General features: G+C 42.7%; 1 protein-coding gene across 12 annotated transcripts in view; it reads left to right on the top strand.

Moving 5' to 3' along the window:
* The window catches only part of adgrb2 (adhesion G protein-coupled receptor B2), a 223,405-nt gene extending 206,384 nt beyond the window's left edge, over nt 1–17,021 (top strand). For 9 of the 12 annotated variants that reach the window (XM_079652995.1, XM_079652988.1, XM_079652989.1 and 6 more), the window contains 2 exons: nt 10,740–10,793; nt 13,830–17,021. In XM_079652995.1, the coding sequence (XP_079509121.1) occupies nt 10,740–10,793; nt 13,830–14,006 (231 nt within the window). In that variant the 3' untranslated portion in view covers nt 14,007–17,021. The remainder of the gene's footprint in view (nt 1–10,739; nt 10,794–13,829) is intronic. The other 3 variants (XM_079652986.1, XM_079652990.1, XM_079652987.1) reach the window with 1 other exon arrangement.
* Nucleotides 17,022–20,167: the final 3,146 nt, after the last annotated feature.

Here is a 20,167-nt window from a genome sequence, read left to right as displayed (position 1 = left end):
CCATAAGGGCACCAGTGACCTGGAAACAGGAAGGAGCCTGCGAGCTCCCTTCATAAAACGGCAGACCAGGGGATGCTGGCTGGCCGTCTTACCCTCAAAGCCCACATGGCATGCGGCAATAGCAGCCAAGTACACTTTGATCGTGGAGAAAGCTCTGTGTTTATCAACCAGGTCCTGTGGAAATGATAAAATCACTCCAACAGGACGCTGAAAGGAAGTGTGCCTCTTTTGAAGACACCACTCCTCAAACACCCTCCACGTATAGTCATAGAGAGACCTGGTGGAGGAGGCTCTCGCACTCTGAATAGTGGTTATCACCTCTTGCGGGAGACCCACTGTACTTAAATTGTACCACTCACGGACCAAGCCCAAACGGCCATGCGCTCTGGGTGTGGGTGAAAGACCGTCCCCCCCGGCTGAGACAATATGTCTCTGCGTAGGGGGAGCTGCCACGGCTGACCGTGCAGCAACTGATAAATCTCCGCCAGCCAGTACATTGCAGGCCAGCGCGGAGCTATCAGGATCATTGTGTGGCGCTGTTCCCTCGCTCTGGCCAGAGCTTAGGGTATGGGGGCGAGCTAGCCGTCGGCGGAGGCTCCTCGTGGTGAAACGAGTACAATGCCCGCATGAGCCGGGGTTGTCGATAGCCTCCTGGGCATGTTGCAGCCCGAGGCAGGACGAGCAGACCTGGTGTGCGTCTGTGTCCGAAATCTTTGACCCACAGCCGCAAAGCCGAGCCTCCGGTTCCCTGGCTCGTCTGGTGTGAGGGAGAAACGTGTCCATCTTGTTCGCCATTATGGCGACGTAGGAAGGACGCGCTCGAGAAAAAATCCTCTCCAACCTGTCGTTAATCCGGGGAAAAGACGACGGAGTAGGATTTATTCCCGAAGAATATTAACTGGTGTGTTAATATGTTTTACTTAATCCTATTCTTCTCTGGTGGAGAAGAAAGAAAAAGCGTCCTCGCTAGCGTGGTGTCGGTAGCAAGGAGGGTAAGCTAGCAACAGGTGGGCTGCTAGCTTAAATCAAAACCTTACCTTTTCGATTTCCGAATAAAAAATAAAAAAGGGTGAGGTCGAATGTGGCACTAACTGGTGTGTTAGTCTAAGTCTAAGGGTAGCTCGCGAGCATCCGTCGACCGAATTTAGCTAGGATAGCTTGGTTCCGTCTGTGAACAGTTAAGTTGCGCGGCTGCCGATAAAGAGATGTGCTCTGAAGCGAGAAGAGGTGTTTGAATGACGCATGCGACGTAGTGCAAGCTCCTTATAGGGGGTGGATTCCCTGACGCTGACGTCAAGATCACCAGCCAATCAGGATTGGCGTATGTGAGATTGATGCTTCTGTTTGCTCCGCGATGAGGCGCATCCCGTAGTGAGACATCGAACGGAGTGTTATGAATGAGAACAGTATTGAAATACAAGGCGGGGCTTATTTCAATGTAAATACCGTTCTCACTGTACTCCCTCTCCAGCGCGTCCTGTTTGAAATGACAGGAGTAAACACAGCTGACAGCCGCGGTGAAACTCCAGCGGTTAGAGCGATGAGAATATTCGCATCGCGTCTGTTGTGAACGCAGCATAATGCAGTTCAGAAAACACTGTTCTGACGCTTTTAAAGCAACTTCGAGATTTTAACAGTGTGAGGGGCACACAGGCCATGGTGGCCGTAGGACGTACAATTATTTGTGGGGCATAACGGCCAGACCGAGGGGCTACGTCGGCCATGGCCTACATGGCCGTCGTGAAAATCCTACCTTGTCTACGTTAGTGTTTCTTTAATGTGTCTGTCGGGTGTGTTGTGGGTGTGTGCGTCAGTGGGGTGCTTGGGTTTGCAACTGTGCGCATAAGACACAGAAGTATTTTTGAATCATTAATAAGCCATTATTAGCAGCAGACGAAAGAATCCCTGCTGACCTTCAGAGGGCCAGTTGCATTACAATTTAAGTACACACGCATTTGCTCACACTTCCTTCATCTGCGGAGCTTCAGTGCGTAGAGCCGTGATGAGTTGGCCAACCTTGTTAGGTGTACTTTTCCCTGGCATCGGCACCATGCTGGCACATCTTATTTACAGCGCCAGTAGAGCAACAGAGGCCAGCCTTAAATCGCTCATATTCCCCACGCCACGTAGCAACATACTGTACACATACACACACATATGCAAAGACGCTGCCATTTCCCAATGCCAGACCCCCGGCCTTTTCCTTCATTCCTCATTTGCTCAACGTCTTGATCAAGACTTTCAGAAGCGTTGGCCGTCTCCCCATTCATTAATTCCAAGCAAACACTTTGTGGAAGAGAAGAAAAATGGCAGGCATGAGACATATATTAGTGTGTGGTTCTTACCAGTTGCGCTGCAGAATGCTAATGTTGCTCAGAGGGAGAGCAGGTGTGCTTTTAGATTACGTCCAATGGTAAAAGAAATGAAAGCACAAGCAAATAATAGATAGGCCTTATTTTAGGTAATTAAGACAAGTTGAAACGCACATTTCCTCTGGGTTTGTGATGTCACATACGTTGTGAAAGGAAAGGACAGCATAGATATGGCTTACCCATCCAAATCCATTATGTTTAAAGTAAGTAGGCAGTTCACTTAACTGTGAATAATTACATGGATAATGCTATCAGTGTCAGGCCTTTGACAGGACCAAGCTTGAGTTCAGCTCCGCTGTTGTCAACATCTCACTTCGAGAGTCACCCCCGGACACGGACATGCTGACTATACAGCAATTATGGAGATGAGAAGGGAGTGTGTGTGGGTGTGCGTGTCTGTACACTTGCATATCAGAGTGCCTACTGTACGTGTGTGGCTGCTTCACTTAGTGCGTGGTTGTAGGCTGGAGTTTGTGTGTGTATGAATCTTTTTGTATGTTCATCTGTTTTTTGTCTGAGATCAGTTTGCTTTACTTTCTGTGTTCGAAGCACATTAACTATGTTTAAGAGCGCATGAGTAATGATATAATTGTTTCATAATACCCTTAATAACCTCCTTTCTATGCCATATAGCAAACACCGACAGTGATTTTAACATTTACTAGACAAGTGCTGTGATTTAATTGCAAACATAATTGCATTTCACTATGCTATCTTCTCACGGATGGACTCCCACAGTACTTTTGCATTTTATATTCACCCTTAACTTTGTATGGCCAATTGACTTAGTCACTTAAGGGCTGGCAATATTGAGCTTTTCACCTGTAGTGACATGGGAGGATAGCCAGTTCAAGTCAACACAAAACAAGTAGAAGGGAGAACTTCATCTTCCTTACTTGTCTAACCATTTACCGTCACCTACCTCAGGCAACGACGCCTCAAAAACTCATTAACCCCCCTGACTTTTGCAAGCCTTTCTCTACTTCAAAGTGCCTAAACAGTATTTTAACCCGAACATAAACAACTTTAACCCTTTCTAACCACCCCGGACTGTTCGTCCAACACAGGTCCCCCCTCCCCCACCACCAAGGCACGACACAGAGCCATCGCTCGTACGAAGAGCCTCAATCGTTTACAAAGAAAGTCAACGTAAGACCTAATAAACCATGCATAAACCTTGTGCAGTAGAGCCCACTTAACTCACTCTAAAACTTGAGTTGACGCGCTACATGTGACTGTATGTGCCATAGTTTGCCACTGTATGTGCTGTATATGTGTGTCGGGGCTGCAAAAATGTACATTTGATATTAAATTGACTGTTCGCTAAACAACTGTTAATAAGCAGGGGTGTTGAGTTTGGATCTTTCCACATGTTGAAGTGGTGGACATAGGGCTGTTGGCTACTTGGGGCAATCCTCAGCATTTAAGAAGATGGTGTCTGCATTTGTAGCCTTTCAGGAAAGAATATGGATTAAAAAAAAATGTTAGTGTGCTCCAAGCTGTTTTCGTAAGCATGTCCGCCCCCCTAGCTTGGTACATTCAGTAACTAAACATCACTTAAGGCCAAGGAGCACATCTTTAGTGTGTGTGTTTACAAGTTGCAATAGCAGAGTTAAGGCTTACATTAGCAGTTCAGTTCAGTGCCCCTTTTTAGGACTCAGGGTAGTTTGCCTTCAGGCAGCCAAAGCCAACATGATCTGGTATAGAAGTAAGTTTGCAAAACACAGTGGTTAGTCCTCATCCTAAAAGCCTTTACTCTTGTAACGTTAGAAGTGAAAACATATTGTACAAATATGTATGCAAGCCAAGCAGTCAAACAGGGTTGCAGTACAAGAATCATTCCAACATTTATCCTTATCATAATTGGCAAACTGTACAAGGACAAATGCATAAAAAGATTGCCTGGGACTCCCAGCTTAAACTAGCTAATCAAGCTACCCAACTAGCGTAGGAGGCTGGGGTTAAACGAACAGTCAATTTAGAGTGAGGTACTTTAAACCTAGTAAAGTAATACATGCTTCAATACATGTTTAGTGAAAAGCCTTTTCAATATTAAATTATGTGTATGTGTCACAAAGACAGTGTCAAACTATAATTCACATCCATGTGCTCATCTACTACCTGTCAGCGCTGTCTCATGGTGAAGTGACTGTGTTTGATGAGCCTATATATTAGATAGTCCCCTAGTGGTGTGGTGGTGTAACAGTTCAGTGCATCAAAGCTTTTACCTCCTGTTCTTCTGCATTCATATTATGAATGCTCCCCTTCCTGCATCAACTCCTGAACAAATTCATTTTTGAAATATACAATCTGGAATCAGTAGCCAGAGAGATGGATTTGTAAGATCGTTTGATGCAGGACTGGATTTACCTACCATGATAAAACCAAATCATAAAAATATTTTTGGGAGGTTTTTTTTGTTGCTGTTTGGGGTTGTTTTTCCATTCCTGTAGCGCCTGTGTGTGGTGAGACAATCCATTCACTCATAGTTCCCATTTCAGTGCCAGAATTAAACCTTATGACCCAAACACTATAACCAAGTGATACATGAGTTCATAAAAACAATGACCCATCCAAAACCGATTTATAATCACCTCATAAACCATGACACTCCATAAACTAGCTCCTTGGCACTAAAAAGGGACAAATATGATGCACTTTGTGTGGGTGCCTATACGAGAAATATCTCTTATTGGGTCAGAAGGAACTTGATCCATGTACTTCTCTGGAAAGGTAGGATCTCTGTTGAGGGGATGAGTGGATATCAGACAGTGTCCCCCACACACAATCATTTTTCTACATTCACCTCTTATCCTATTTCTGTTCAACTGCAGTGGGCTCAAAGTGGTCTTGGGCCTTACATGTGCCATCACAGATAGAATCAACACACTTCAATCTCTTGAGTTTCCTTGTCCACCCATACTCCTCATACTGTTACTTTTATATTGTTCAGTAACTGGTAATGCCTTATAGCTAGAGAGGATGATGCATGTGATATGCTGTATAGATGTAAACGAGATGGAACTACTTGTCAAGAAAGAAGGAGAACTCGTTAGCCATTAACCTCAATGTTGGAGATCATCTTGTCTGTCTTTTCTATTAGGCTGCTCGTGTAGCTATTCCATTACTCCGTAGATAAATGTAGACGTTGCTCTCTGTTGCATATTCTGTTTTTAGAAAAATAATATGCGTGACCTTTCAAATCTACTCTTTATTACATTGCATTTAGCTGACGCTTTTATCCAAAGCTACTTACAATAAGTGCGTTCGAACAACAAGATACAAACTTGAAGAAAACAGAATCATATCAGGTTTCATAGAGCCAAAACATTTCAAGTGCTACTCAACTGGTTTTAGATAAGCCAGCCCTTTATTAGTGTATACGTGCTTTGTTAGCAATTATTTATTAATAATTCTATCGATCTAAGTGGAGTCGAAAGAGATGAGTTTTCAGTCTCCCCCGGAAGATGTGCAAGCTATCTGCTGTCCTATTGTCAATGGGGAGCTCATTCCACCATTTTGGAGCCAGGATAGCAAACCCACGTCTGCAAAATGTCTTACTGATAAACAATCGCTAACAAAGGTCAGTCGCAGGCTGTGACACAAACATATGTTTCTCCAGCCACTTTCAGACATCTGTGTGCATTTGTAATGCAGCAAGATACATAGCAAGTGCTATACATTCTGAAATGTTGCTACGAAGTCACAGAGGTCACTTCAATCTAATGTTGATTGATTGTAGATTGTTTTCCTTTGTTGACATCAGATGAAAAGCTGCTGACCTCGAATCAATTGTTTCGGTATAGATGCACAAGTGTCTGCACTCATAAGAAACCCATATTGCAGAGTTACACTTGTTTTATAGCCCTATTGAAGTGGATAGAAAGTGGGCTTCACATTAATGCAAATGATGAAAACAAATCCAAATCCTTTGTTTAAAGTGGAGTGGATGCTCAGGCAGGGGCCACATGGCTAGCAGGGTGATGGAGTCCATTTGCATTATGTGTCTCGTAATGGTGAGAGTAGACAAATGGAGTCAGTGGGGTTACTGAGAGCCAGAATAATGCAGTGTTTTTGTACCTCGGTATGTAACAGCGATACTGTGTGCGCTGATGTTTATATCCAGAACTGCTTCTTGGCCTCCTTCACTGTGGAGTTACCCTGTCATTTTCTCTCCTCTCCACAGGGTTCAGCAGGTCATAACGCAAATTTGCATGCAGTGCCCAGTGATGCAGTGTTGTGCCTCTCCGTGTGTGGGTTGGACGATGTGTGCGAGAGAGGAAAAGATAGTTTGCTCTGCGTAATGGCCTAGCTGATGCATTTTTTTTAGCTCTCAAATGGGATGTATTTCCATCCCGTCGTCTTCTGTGTTCTTGATTTAATGAAGCGTGCTTGGCTTCGCTCTCCAGATAGACAGTGAGAAGTTGCGCGGAACGCAGTGGGATGGAGAAAAAGACAAAAGAAACAAGTGCTCTACTTTGTTATGAATTCACTCATGCTAGATCAGAGGAAGGACAGCGAGGACATTTTCGATTATGAAAGATATATTTGCAATTCAACGGAAATGTAATATATTCTGGTATAGTCTAAGAGGTTTCTCCTATTATCCTTTCCCGTAAAGAAGAGAGGTGAGATCAGGTTCTCTCTTTATGCTTCCTCAGTTAACATGAGTGGCTGTTATTGATATTCTAGCATGTTTTTAGGCAACTGAAGGGGATTGCAGCTAAGGTAAAGTGTACGCTTTGACGATGTCTCGTGTAAAATGCTGATGTATAATTTGAAATGACAAAGGCTACATTTTTGTTGATTCAGTAAGGGCAATTTGCCTGCACTTGCAAACACTGAAGGTCTTGATAGTCAATGTTCTAGTATTAAGCTACTGTAGAGGGCTTCAATTTCACATCCCAGCAATAAACCAAGTCATACCCTCTTCTCCCTCTCCATATCTCATTCTCCCCTCTATTCATCCTCACGGCTTGACATTTTCTCTCTTGCTGTCTCTGTCGTTTTCCCATTCCTCCCTCTAAACTCAGCCCTCGGTGGCACGTTTGAGGCATTAATTGAATAATTAATTCTTCTCATTAGCTTGTTTTTAATTATGTCCATGCCCCCTTCTCCGTGCCGAGCATAAACTCATCAACTGTTTTCATCCTTCCACACAAATTGCCCATGAAAACTGAGGGTTGGCGGAGTGTAACTTTAGAGCACTGGCTCTATCAGTGGCTCCTAATGAGGGGCCTGTTAGCCCAGGCGGAACAAGCCTAACACTGGCTTCGTGCACCAAGAGGCACAATACTCATTTAGCTCATTTAGTGTCCTTGGGCCAATTAAAGGGAGGTGAAAAGGGCCGAATAGCTAGCTGGAAATGTTTTCACTATAGGCACTGGCCTTGGATTACATCGCACTGATCCAGACAGCAGCAAACCAAGCCTGTGTGTCTGATTGCTCATTTGTTTGCAATGTGTTGCACTAATGGAATTTATTTGCTCTACATTCTCCAGATTTGGCTCCTTTGAAAGGCCTTATTATTTGTGACACAGATTCCTTTCCCAGCTAAGGGGTAAATGGTCCTAAAGACTGCTATACCCAGTTAGGCTATTTAGTGCCCTCTAAGAAATGATGCCGGTACTGAATAGGCAATTTGGATAATTATCTTGATAATATAATGTACACATACAAACCTTGAAATAGCCCAGTTCTGGTTCAATGACCCAAAGCCCACTGACAGCTGAAATACTACAGTCATGTTCTGGTATCCACTCAGTCGGCTCTTGCATTGTTTGATGTTGCTTTTTATTTTTCCTTTGTGTATGTGATTTTAGTTTGTGTCATGTGACACTAAGTGTATGTCCTTTCTTTACTTTACTGCCACATTTTATTCATTTCTATTTTTTTGTTTTGTTTCCCGTTGTTTGTGCTTTGTTGGCGGACTGGGCCTTGTGTTGCATGCTTGTTCTCATGTCCCAGTATGAATGTAGCCAGACAGTCAACAGAACCATGGGCATCCAAGTCAACAAAGGTAAAGTTAACCCACTTACCCACAACCACATGTCCTCCCCCATCATCTCCCAAAAACAGCCTGACACATTGCTCACCCACATCTAGACACAATTTCCATTCCGTGGTCCAAATGAGGGGGACTCTGAGTGGCAGAGAGTGGGCCTCATCCACCAACACTGTGGCGGAGGCTTCTTGAGATGGCTTTAGATGTTTGTGCAGAAGCATCTTGTTCTAGCGAGTTCTAACCCTAAACAAACTCCCCTTCATGTGGCTGTGCCATGCTTGTAGCTTGTAGTTTTTTCTCTCGGAAAAAAACCTGTCACTTGCCAAGTTGCCTGTAACCTCAAGTGTTGGGCGATTAGGCAGACATTTCACATTTCTAACTGTCACACCTTTGGCAATCGTTGGATATTTTACTCGTGTGTTACTGCAACATACACTTAATTTTACCCTGCTGTGCCTAAAAATGTAAAAAGCAACCATTGATTCCTCTTCCTTTTAAAATGGTGCCGTTGTTCAGGTACAGTATCTGTGAATGAAACCCTGTATTGCCAGGTCCATAACAAACCCCAATGAAGCACAAACTGCGATTTTTACAGGTTAAATATTTCAATCACGTTCGTTTCTTTGAATGCTGATGAGAAATATAAAGGCGTTCATTACAGTGATGAAACATTTCCAGAAACAAAGTCTGTCAGACATTCATTTAGCCTATAACTAATGGCACACAATGTTCATTTAGTTTCCCAGGCCTGACATCTTTGGCTTTTTGAGAGGCTTTTTCTGTAGTGTGACATTTACAAAAGCTGCATGTTGAGTCATTAAAGTGACAAATAAAAGCAGAGATATAGTCGATAAGTTCATCTCAAGATATACATCTCTATTTGTCAGTTTAGTCTTTACCAATATAATATTACATTTTGATCTTTTGATGCTTGATGTGTTTTTTAGGGTTACTATAAACTAAATCAGATTAATGTAGTAGGAGTAAAATGTACTCAATACTCGTATTTACATCCACTGATGCCACTGAGAATATATAATCTTATATAATTAATCTGTTGTATAATAATGCAAATTAAAATGTTCTATTAATGCTTTGCATGCAGGCAGAGCTAATGAGCACTTCACATATGGCGTTAAATGTGTTTCAGCCTACACACATTTTTAATCTCAGCAGGGGTTTGTTTTTTTCAATCTTACACACCAACACCTACAGTAAAAGTGTGTATTTGTGTCTTTCACCACCCAAACACAAACACCCATTTAAACACTTTCACAAACAGCTCAATTATGTCTGCTTCTTTTTATATTTAAGAAATGTACATCCATGTGTGTCACTGCAGAAGCTTTGCAGCAGGTCACAAAAAGCTCCAGTCAAATCAGGCAATATTAACCACGTTGTTGGAGCTTCTCAAGGGAATCAATTTGTGCCCAGATAGTCCTTCTCTTTGTTGGCACTAGTGTTGCTGGACTCATCATAAAATCACACCCTGACCAACCAACAAGGAAATTGTGTTACCTCAACTGCACATGTTAAAGAAAAAAAAAAAAAAAGACCTCCCAAACAAAAGCATAGCACCCCTCTGGCAGGAACATAACAAAAAAATGATAGATAACTCAGAGCTAGAGCAGGGCACGCAAAGGTTTATGTTTTTAAGCCTTAGGCCGAACATACAGAGTCAGCATGTCCACTTTATTGCCTAGCTTTAACAATTTTATGTGTTGTGTTAACACATACAGTATAACATCAATAATGCAGATAGTGTACAGTAAATAGCACTTCCTTGCACTAATAACCACATTCGTTATCTTCTTTCAACATTATGTAGAAAACATGAGCCACGAAGCCCCCAGCACTGCACAGTAGATTCACAGTTACGTTTTTAGAATCCGATCACTCCACACCCACATACCCTCGTCTCTTTCATCCCTTTTCTAGTACTTGTAGACGCTATTAGTGGTGCGTAGCATGTGGAATCCCTCCTGCAGTCTCTCTGCCCTTGCTTTGTCAGGTGTTCCTCTAATCGTTGACAGGTTAGGACGATAAAAGTCAACTATTCCAACACAGTTTGAAAAATGTGTGAAAAAGTGTTTGATCACTGGTTTCTGCCCATGCGTGCATATTGTGTGTGTTATATGTTGGAGAGGGGGTTTGAGAGAAGGGGCAAGGTGTAAGCATGAAGCAACTACTGCCTGTTCACCTGCAGAAGGTGTGGGAACAATGCTTTTGTTTCAGGGCAGAGTTGTCAGTGACTGTGATCCCCCCCCCCCCCCCTCCCCTTCTTTTCTCTTTCTTTTTCGTCTTTCTGCCTCTCTCTCTCGTCACCCCCTCCTTGTCTTCTCCCTCCCATTTCATCACCACAGAGGGAAAAGCGATGGAGCATTTCGTCTGCCGGAGGTGAAAAGAACTCGTCGAGTGTAAGTAGAGGGGTTTCTGGCCGAGAGAGAGGGGCAGAAAGAGAGGGATGAGATGGGGCTTTGGGGCAAGGAGGGAATGGAGGCAAGGCAGAGATGGCGAAAGGGAATGGATAGACACGAAGTAGCAGCACAATCGCGTTAGCCTGGTCTCCCTGGGATAAAGTTGGGCTTAACTGCAGCATTACCCACACTCCTGCATTACAAAATGTTCCTTCGCCAGCATTTAGCATGCAAATTGGCTCCCAGATTATGCCTTTTGTATTCATTTTACCAACTGTCAGGCTGTGACGCATGGAGAATGATAATCAGGCAGATATTGCCCTCTAGCGCACTGGCGACGATCATCAAACTGCAACAGGGGGGGGGGGGGGGGGCGGGGGTGTTACTGCAGATCAATGACTGGTTTGTTTGTCTGTCTCTGTTGAAGAGTTAGACAGGGATTGAGAGTTTGAATATCTCAAAGAGAATAACGTGAGTATCTTATAATAGTTGGGGCAAAAAACAGGTGGGATTGTGGAAAGGAGATGAAGTAGATGGTATTGCTAGGATGTAGCGGGAGAGCATATACAGTAGTGCTCTCTGGAATGGGATAGTAGGGCTGAACGATATATCGTGTCATGGCGATAACCGCGATATGCGCATCGCGATACTCACTTCGCAGGGACGTGCGGTTTTATAAAAAAAATTATCAAACATTTTTTTTATCTTTTTTTTTTTTTATCTTTTTTTTTTTTAGGACGTGCGATATTAAGTAGCTACATTAACTCAAACACGTCATGTTACAATTATGTTGCTGCTTGCTACAAAAGGAAAACGTGCATGGCTCTCATGTCAGGGGTACTTGAGTGAGTGACATGCAGGCTCTGCATGCACAGCAAACCACCAATCACAATCATTCTTGATCAGATCACAGCAGGCCCCGCCCCGCTAGCTTGCAGACCATCAAAACACCGGTAAAAAATGAGCGAGGCACAGGAGGACAATACCGGCGAGAATTAAGATTTACTTCCAAAAAGAAAAGCAACATCTGCCATCTGGAACTATTTTGGATACAAAAAGGTTCTGGATATATTCCTGCATAGAATAGGATAATTTCGGCCCGCAGGATAATTTCTAATTACTATTAGATCTGGCCCACCGGTATATTGCACGCACACCTTCACTCAATCCTGAGGGTTTCCTCCGCTCAGAGCGTGACCCCAAACATTGATGAACTTGCACCCAAGATGAGAGTAAACTAGCATCACAGAGCAGCAAACTGAGATTCAATGGATGTTTCCTTCTGCACTTTCTTTCTCACGACAACAGGGCATGTTTGGTTTGTTCTTTGAGGGAAATAGTTTTGTTGAAGCTGTTGTTGGCCTGTGGGAAAATGTAATCATAAGAAATGACTCTGGAAAAGCTGCAGATAGAGCCATAAGAAATGAATGCAACTGATTATTTAATGTTGTTTTTATAGGCAATCATTTAAGCTTTGTTAGTTCCAGGTTTAATATGTGCAATAAGTTCATTTCAATACGTTTTGCAATAAACATTGAACCAGTCCAGCCCTCAACTAGACTAGTACTATTTTAAAATGTTGGCCCATATGATGAGTAAACCAGTTAAGATCCAGACATCTGTGACTAAAATCTTTCATCCGGTTAAATATAGTTAAAAAAAAACGCAATATAGTATATCGCAGGGGGGAAAAAATATCGCAATGTCAGTTTTTTTCAATATCGTGCAGCCCTAATGGATACGCACAAAGAGCACACATTTCCGGATGTGCTCTGTGAATGTCCCTCCTCTAAATGTGAATATTCAGCTCCATGTAGTCCAGAAGCTCTGCTGCATCTGGGTCCATCCTGTCCCACATGTAGTCTGTCTTGTTTTTCCTGTCTTTGTACGTTTCTCGCTCCACCAAGAGTCATGTGGGCCAGCGATCCCTCATGTCTTTCCCAGCTCGTATCTGCAAAATCATTATCTCTGCAAGATAACGAGTCTGATTTGAATAATGCTGCCCCTTATCTGAAGCATAATGCTATCTCCAATTAGGAGTTTTTTTGTTAATCCCCCAACATGTATTTTACATGCGTGGTGGGCCCTTCCGCGGAACACATGCGGAGATCACAGACCCCGGCTCAGAAGGTCTCATGATATCAGTAGTCTGAAAGTCACTGATTGGGAGAGGTGGGAGATAAAGGAGGACAGGTATCTCAGTGGTAGTTTGATGATAAAAAGGCACAGTAGAATGGAGCCTAGGATTACAGGTATGTATGGCACTGCTTTTTAGTGTTCTTCTAAGAAATGCCACTGATTGGTTGGACTCTGTGTGTACAGTATGTGTGTATGTGTGTGTGCTGGTACTTTGAAAGGTGAAGGATCAAATAGCTTCTATGAGTGTATTCATCTCCAAACTGCATAATGGCCATGAAAGGCTAAGGCAATTGTTTTCTATAGGCTCTTCATTTTATTACAACTTGGGTTTTCTTTTATTGAGTTGCCCATAAATTCTACCAGTATTTATAACATTGTGTTCACCTTATTTTTAATTGCTGAAAGTTGTAAACAACAAGTTTGACGTGTCAGAGAGATTATCTAATATAATGAGGTTACATTAGCTGCTAGTAGCATAGCACACCCATATCTACGACCGAATTGGCCTGCTCGAGTTGTATTTTGGGAAATGTAGGCATCAGTTATGCACAAAGGAAAAAAAAGTGTGCAGAATCTATCAGTCGCCTGGAAAGCTGTCCTATTTGGCTCGTTTTTAATCTGGCCTTGCATGGAGATGAAGTTGTAGAATGATGGGTGTCGAAAACAGACAACAGGTATTTATTTATTTATTTATTCAGCCATTTCCTTGATTCTGACTTTTGTGTTTCTTGCACAAAAACGATGAAAACGCTGTTATTATAACACAAATGGTGTCCGAACCATCAAATAAGACCCAGGTTGTATGAAACAAGACCTTTTTTTATATCACGTTATCACCTTAATAAGGAGCTTGATTTTCCTTACATGGCCCTTTTCCTTGTCCTCCTCCTCCATCAGGACAAGTCAACCCCGGAGGAGCAGTGCTCGTGGGACAGCTTCAAGACCATGACCCCCGAGCTGTCCATCGTGCCTGGGGAGCAGAAGGACCGGATGGAGCTGCACAATAAGAACTGGGACTCCTCCTCCGCTAACACGCCCGACTCATCCGAGGGAGACTTCCAGACTGAAGTGTGAACACACACACGCGGGAAAACACCCTCACTTGAATACGCACTCTCGAACTTCGGAAAAGCTATACATAACTACATGATTTCTCGCCAAGATCTCACACACACACTGCTCCCCGTCTCCTGCAATGTGCTCTGTCCGGACGCGTTACTGTATTTGTTTACTGCTGCAGTGGACAGACATGGAAAGAAAACTGTTCTACCCTATATTTTCGCAAAGACTATTGAAGAAAGAGAACAGGGTCCGGGTACTGAAGAAGATTTTTAAATGAACTTGAAAAAAAAAACTATGAAAAATGTATTTCTGAGAAAAAAAGTCTTGATTTTATTCTGGAGAAAAAAGAAAATCTCTTTCAATTGTTTGAGGATTTGGGGGGGGGGGGGAAGGGGGGGGGAGAAAAGGAATATTTCTGCACCGTTCAGTTCTTTTTATAGCAAGGGAAAACAATCTCAATGAGGTTTCTCACGCTGGTAGCCCCCCCTAGGCACCCTACTTTCATTTATTTCCTTTTCCCTTCTAATGAATGACAGAAGCATTCTATCTCTCAGTCTTTCCTTTTTTATTTCAGTTTTTTTACTTTTCATCATTTCGGATGGATGTGGGATGTGGTACAGGATAAAAGGGGGTGCTCATTGATATGTGCTATCCTCTCTGCTATTTTTCGGGCTCCAGTTCAACAATCCCATCCATCCACTCCTCTCACATTCTGTGTCAACAATGTGTTTCCCCTTTTTTCTGTATTTTCTATGGTTTAGTTAAAAAAAAAAATGTCCTCTATGGTTTGAAACTTTGAAATGAAAAAATAATATGATTGAAACAACTGTTCAAGAAGAATTGATTTATTTTCAGACTGGTTTCATTTCTGCTGCCTTTTTTGATTTCTTTCATTTCCTGTGAGAATTAACCCATGTGAATCTTTAATACATTGAGAACACACACTGTATATGTGAGCTTACTTTCTGAGGGTGACATGTGGCGCATGTTAGCCAACCTTGAAGGAAAAGAAGAACGGTGATCGTCATGCAGATTCTCGCATCCCCTTTTTCCCCCCCAGTGCTTGGAGATAAAAGCCTTTAAATATTGCAGCATCTGATTCCATTTCAACCATCGACCAATCAAAGTGAAAAAAGAATATATCAGTCACTTTCAGCCCAAATGGAATCCGTATGAGCTCAAAAACGTACGATCATGCCGCTTAGTGAACCACCAATCCGTTTAGCTGCTAACTCGCTCTTCCCCTGTTGCTGAGGGTTTATTGTTTGCTTCCCTCAACCTTAGTAGGTGTTTCTACTTACCCTAGAACCCTTCCATTGATTTAAAGATAAACATGCCTTTCTTTACTTTTCGTCTACCACTTTTTTTCTCTTCTCCTGCTGCCAGCCATGCATCGTGCTACCAAGAGGCATGATATCAACATGTTAGCTGTGAAGCAAGATGTATAATTCTCATCCACATGGACACCTGTCCCTGTCATTTAATCCTGCACTTGTGAGCACAGCGGCTGCAGAAAGAGAGTGTGATAGGAAGACCGAGTCACAGAGGTTATGAGGCTACAGGGTGGCAGGCGAGGCGAAGAGGAAACAGCCACAAAAAAAAAATCAGCCAGTGGTGAGGCTTGCTGCTTGATATTCCACATCCGTACTTCGGTCGCTGCAAGAGGACAACCAGTTTCCTGCTGTTGCTACATTAACACATCGTAGCCCACACACACACACACACACACACCGGCATAGAGAAAGTGCCAGGGTGCAGGATGCATTCAATAGATGGTTCGATAACTTTTCTGTCTATGCTCAATGCTGCTCCGATTAGTCATTAGAAAGAGATGAGGGACAATTTAAGGAGAAAATCGTGCAAGAGACAATTATAGCCAAGAATTAAAAAAAACATATAATTAGGAAGCTTGAGGCAGGAAGAGATGCCGAATTAAGACGGGAGCTCTCAAAAATGTAATTATCCGGGGATGGCGATTTTTCCTGACATTTTCAGATGCAGCCCTCAAACCATCTGTTTAAAGATCCCTAATGTGGGAGTAGTGCGGCGTGGCGCAGATGGTGAGACAAGAGTGCGGCCCTCCTAACCTTTCAAGTTAATCAGCTGATAGACAAACATAACGCTCCCCTCCCTCTCAGAGGAGCGAGGTAGGTTCGGCCCCCAGGTTGCAGAGCTATAAGGTCACATTCACCTGACCTTCTACTACGCTCGGGATCCAGGTGTAGAGTGTGTCCAAAAAGGAAAAAAGCAGTGGCCTCACACAGTCTCATTCGGCTGGCGTTAGTCCATAGCAGAGGAAACATCAGTCTCAGGGGAAACGAAGTAGACCTAAATGTAAACACGTTTTTTGTATACATAAAAATGTTTTAAGGACAATGCTATGAATTCTCTACAAAGCCTTGTTCCCATGGTAACTTAAAAATGGGATTTGAAGAAAGAAAGAGAAAGAACTGTGATTACAGCGCACTATGAGATTTCATTAATTACCTTTTTTCCGTTATGAGCTTTTCCATACTTTGAATAATGTGACAGGTTTCACCTCAATGAGGGCTGGAGTTTGCTGGTTTTCAGGAACGGTAAGTTAGATGCTGCCTGATTTATTGCGAATGAGATGTTTGACCACGACTAAGGATCTACACACAATTTTACAGCCGTCTTGTCTTTGATTAACTCAGATGTGATGCGACTGCTAACACATGACGGTTTGAGTATGTCATCTGTTTCATTTGTGTGCTTGAATCCTGCCAAACTTAAAATATGAAACACAGCCTTGGATGAATGTCCAACCTAAGGCGGAGGCCAGCTCCAAAACCTACTTCACTCACCTCACCTCCACTCTTCGGCCTTTTGATGCTTAGGTGTTCATCGCCTGCTTCAACCATCCAACAATCCAGCTGATTTATTACTGAAAACCCCTCCCTTCACTTTTCTCTCTCATTTTTGTTCTTTTTATACATAAGATTGTACAAAGTAGTCCTCTAATGTTTTCATAGTGTCTTTTTATATGAAAATAAATTTTCAAATTGATCTCAGTGTCTCATATGTGCATAAACACGCTGCTTCAAGGGCATCTCGATGAGCATGACTAGGCTCTGCTGTGATTTGCAGTGTACTCGCAATCCCACATTTTCACATTGGGTGTTGGGCATGACAAACTCTGTTACCCAGAAGCATTGAAGCTTAACTGTGACCAATCAGAGTCCCCGCTGGTCTGTCTGAAAATGTAAGAGGAGCAGTTCTGTGGGTTTTGAAGTCATGTTGCACTGGGATAACCATGGGGGGGAAATGTCAACTCAAAGTGATTATTTCGTTAAAATGTATAAATCTGAGCAATGTTTATGCTATAACAATTTTGAGAGTGATTTCCACAAAAACGGTTTTGATATGTTACACGGTGAAAATAGTCACAGCAGATAGGCCTTGACAGTCAAGTCAGTGGTGATGAAAGGAAGGAACAAGAGGCAAGAGATGAAAACAGTCACATGCCTCAGTCATTCCACATTTGTCCTCCGAGAGGCTTGTAGGTAATTCAATGTGGTTGACTCTAGCCGTGGAGCTGCAATCACTCACCCTAGAGGAAGGCCACCAACTGCAAACTTTCTCAAGGAAGTGAGGGGGAGGTCAGAGGAGGAAGAAAGTACAGAAAGCAACCAAGGGCAGGATACATGGTGACAGTAAAGGCAAGGATAAGCTTTTCACATTACCCCTGGCAGGAGAGTCACAGAGATCAGAGTTTCCTCAAGTCTGTGGGTAATTAAGTTGTAGTAATGGCATGTCACCAGGCAGTGACCTAACGAGAGATCTGATTTAAAAATGGGAGTGGAGACAAGGTGAGGAGTGGTCAGACATGAGTTGGAGGATGAGTTAACACATTTCATCTTGACTGACTGAGGCAGTGTCCATAAGGAACATCTTGTCTTGGCTTTTTGGTGTATGCAATGGAGACTGGACAGGACATTGTGTCCCTGACAGCACTGGGAGAAAAGTGTGTTGTATTGCTCTGAAGAGAAGGTCCTGAATTTGTTATATTGCTGAGTCGAACACGAGCAATGCAGAGTGCTCAACTTTGGCTTTTCAAAAGTGACGCAGCAGGAAAACGTTGCACTTTTCATGCATGGTCCAGCTGATAGGATTATTATTTTCTGTGGGATTTTGCAACATCCAGCAAACAAGCGGTCATTGTTGTGGTGTTTTGTTTCTCTATTCCCATGGATCCCTGCACAAAAGACTCGCCAGTAGTGTGACGTCAACCGCCCAAAAAAAAGAAGCATGGGCTGTGCTACGGACACCAAGAACAGAGAACATTCAAGCACCCGCTTATTAGCCAATTCAAAAGCCATCCTCAGTGGTTGTCTGCCTCATAAATATGTGTTAGAACGGGCCAGTAGTAGTACACCCACTAGTAGGTTCAAAAGGCAGTTATCATCTGTTCACATGGGTGATCACCAATATAAATACAAGATGACATTAACCTCTATTGGCCGTAATAATTATGACAGGAGCAAATGAATAATGTCTTGTGTCACGTGTAAATAATCACAGGACTTTTAGGAGGAGGCTGTCCTTTTTTGAAAACAAAAACTCAACAGTGGCTTATTTTAAGTTATTTCAACATATTTTACTTATTTAAACAGAAACTATGACATTTTCCGATACCTAACCAAGTAGTTCAATTAGCCTAAAGAAAGTTTAGTAACGTTTTTTTGTTTCACTTACACAACAAACAGGTAGGTGAGGTTTGCCCATTTTGCACCATCTGAAACATTAGAGTTTGGTAATAACGGCTAATAACTGCAATTTTTTATCATTTCATCACAAACGAATTGACTCAAAGAAAACCTTGGAGTTATTCGCTGCTTGATAGAAACCTGGATGCGACAGGGGAAATAAATAACGCAGGAGGTGTTGATGTGCCCAAGGGCCCCTTGTAGAGCCAATGTGGCTAATGATATACTGTATATGTAGTGATGTTCTTAGGGGATGACGTCATTTTACTGCCTTAGAATATAATCCAAGATGCATTATATAAAAGATCATGACATGATTGTGTGTAGCTTTACTCTAAATTATGTGATTTGCTTGTTTTAGGTGACCATGTTGAGGTATGTAGACAGGTAAGGTGGTGGCAATTGTGCGCGAAGATCAAAAAACTGGCGGCAACAAATCAAGTGAACGTCAACAGCTATCAACCATTGACGTAAACATGAAAAAATATCCTTTTTGTCTCATGAAAATTATTTCAACTGGTTGTTGTTGTCAAGGATTTACACAAGTAAAGTTACTTTGTGTGGTTTCTGTTGAAGAAGCCTGAAATCAACCGTCTGCTATTTTTTTTTTTTTTTTTTGCAGTGCCTGCTGGAGATGGCGTCAGGCTGTTTTGTCTTGGTAGTGAGATCATTTCAAGCGGGAACAAGGGGAAATTGAGAGTGAGAAGGACTTACATCGACAAGCAAAGTTATAATACAAGGAAATAAATACCACAGGGAGGGAAAACAAAGAACACTGCAAAAACATTGAGGACTTTTTTGCAAAGTGACAGTTTGAGGTACCTTGGGAGCATGCAACAACCCACAAGTGGAGTGACATGTCTCAGTTTGACACTGCAATAAAGTGAAAGTGTGCAGGGCATGCAAGGATGAAGTTATGATCCTGAGACAGGGAACAGCGGAAATCCATTGCTCTAATGGCTGTAGCGTGTCTGGCTGTCCCTCCGCTCTGGCTGACAGATGGTTCTGTCCTACCGGCTCTGTCGAGAAGACACTGAGGATGGAGCAGACAGGCAGATTAGAAAGGAGGATGGTATGGACAAGCAGAGTGGACAGGAGAGCAGATGAAAGTCAACCTTAGAAGTATTCTTAAGGATTTAATGCAAAGGATTAGATCAAAGTTAAAGCCTTGGATAAGCCTTTTGGACATTGCCATAGACATCTCTTTTTCTGATGTTTGACTAAACAGCTTTTTCCTCATCTGTGCTGTTATGGATCAGTTCCCTGAATACTTTGCAATGCCAACATTTCAGTTTGGCCGGTTCTTTGGTGCTGACGGCACAGCAAGAATGTCCTTGGAGACTGCCTTTCAACAATGCTGTTAGAGGACTGTCCATATTAAATGCCCTTGTTGTCCCTCATCCAAATGATGGCCCTGCTAATCTATCGAGTGCCCAAGTCCTTATC

This window comes from Notothenia rossii, assembly GCF_949606895.1.
Source record: "Notothenia rossii genome assembly, chromosome: 10".
Classification (NCBI taxonomy): domain Eukaryota; kingdom Metazoa; phylum Chordata; class Actinopteri; order Perciformes; family Nototheniidae; genus Notothenia; species Notothenia rossii.
The sequence above is the reverse complement of the archived record's forward strand: the minus strand, read 5'-3'. Positions and strand labels throughout refer to the sequence as shown.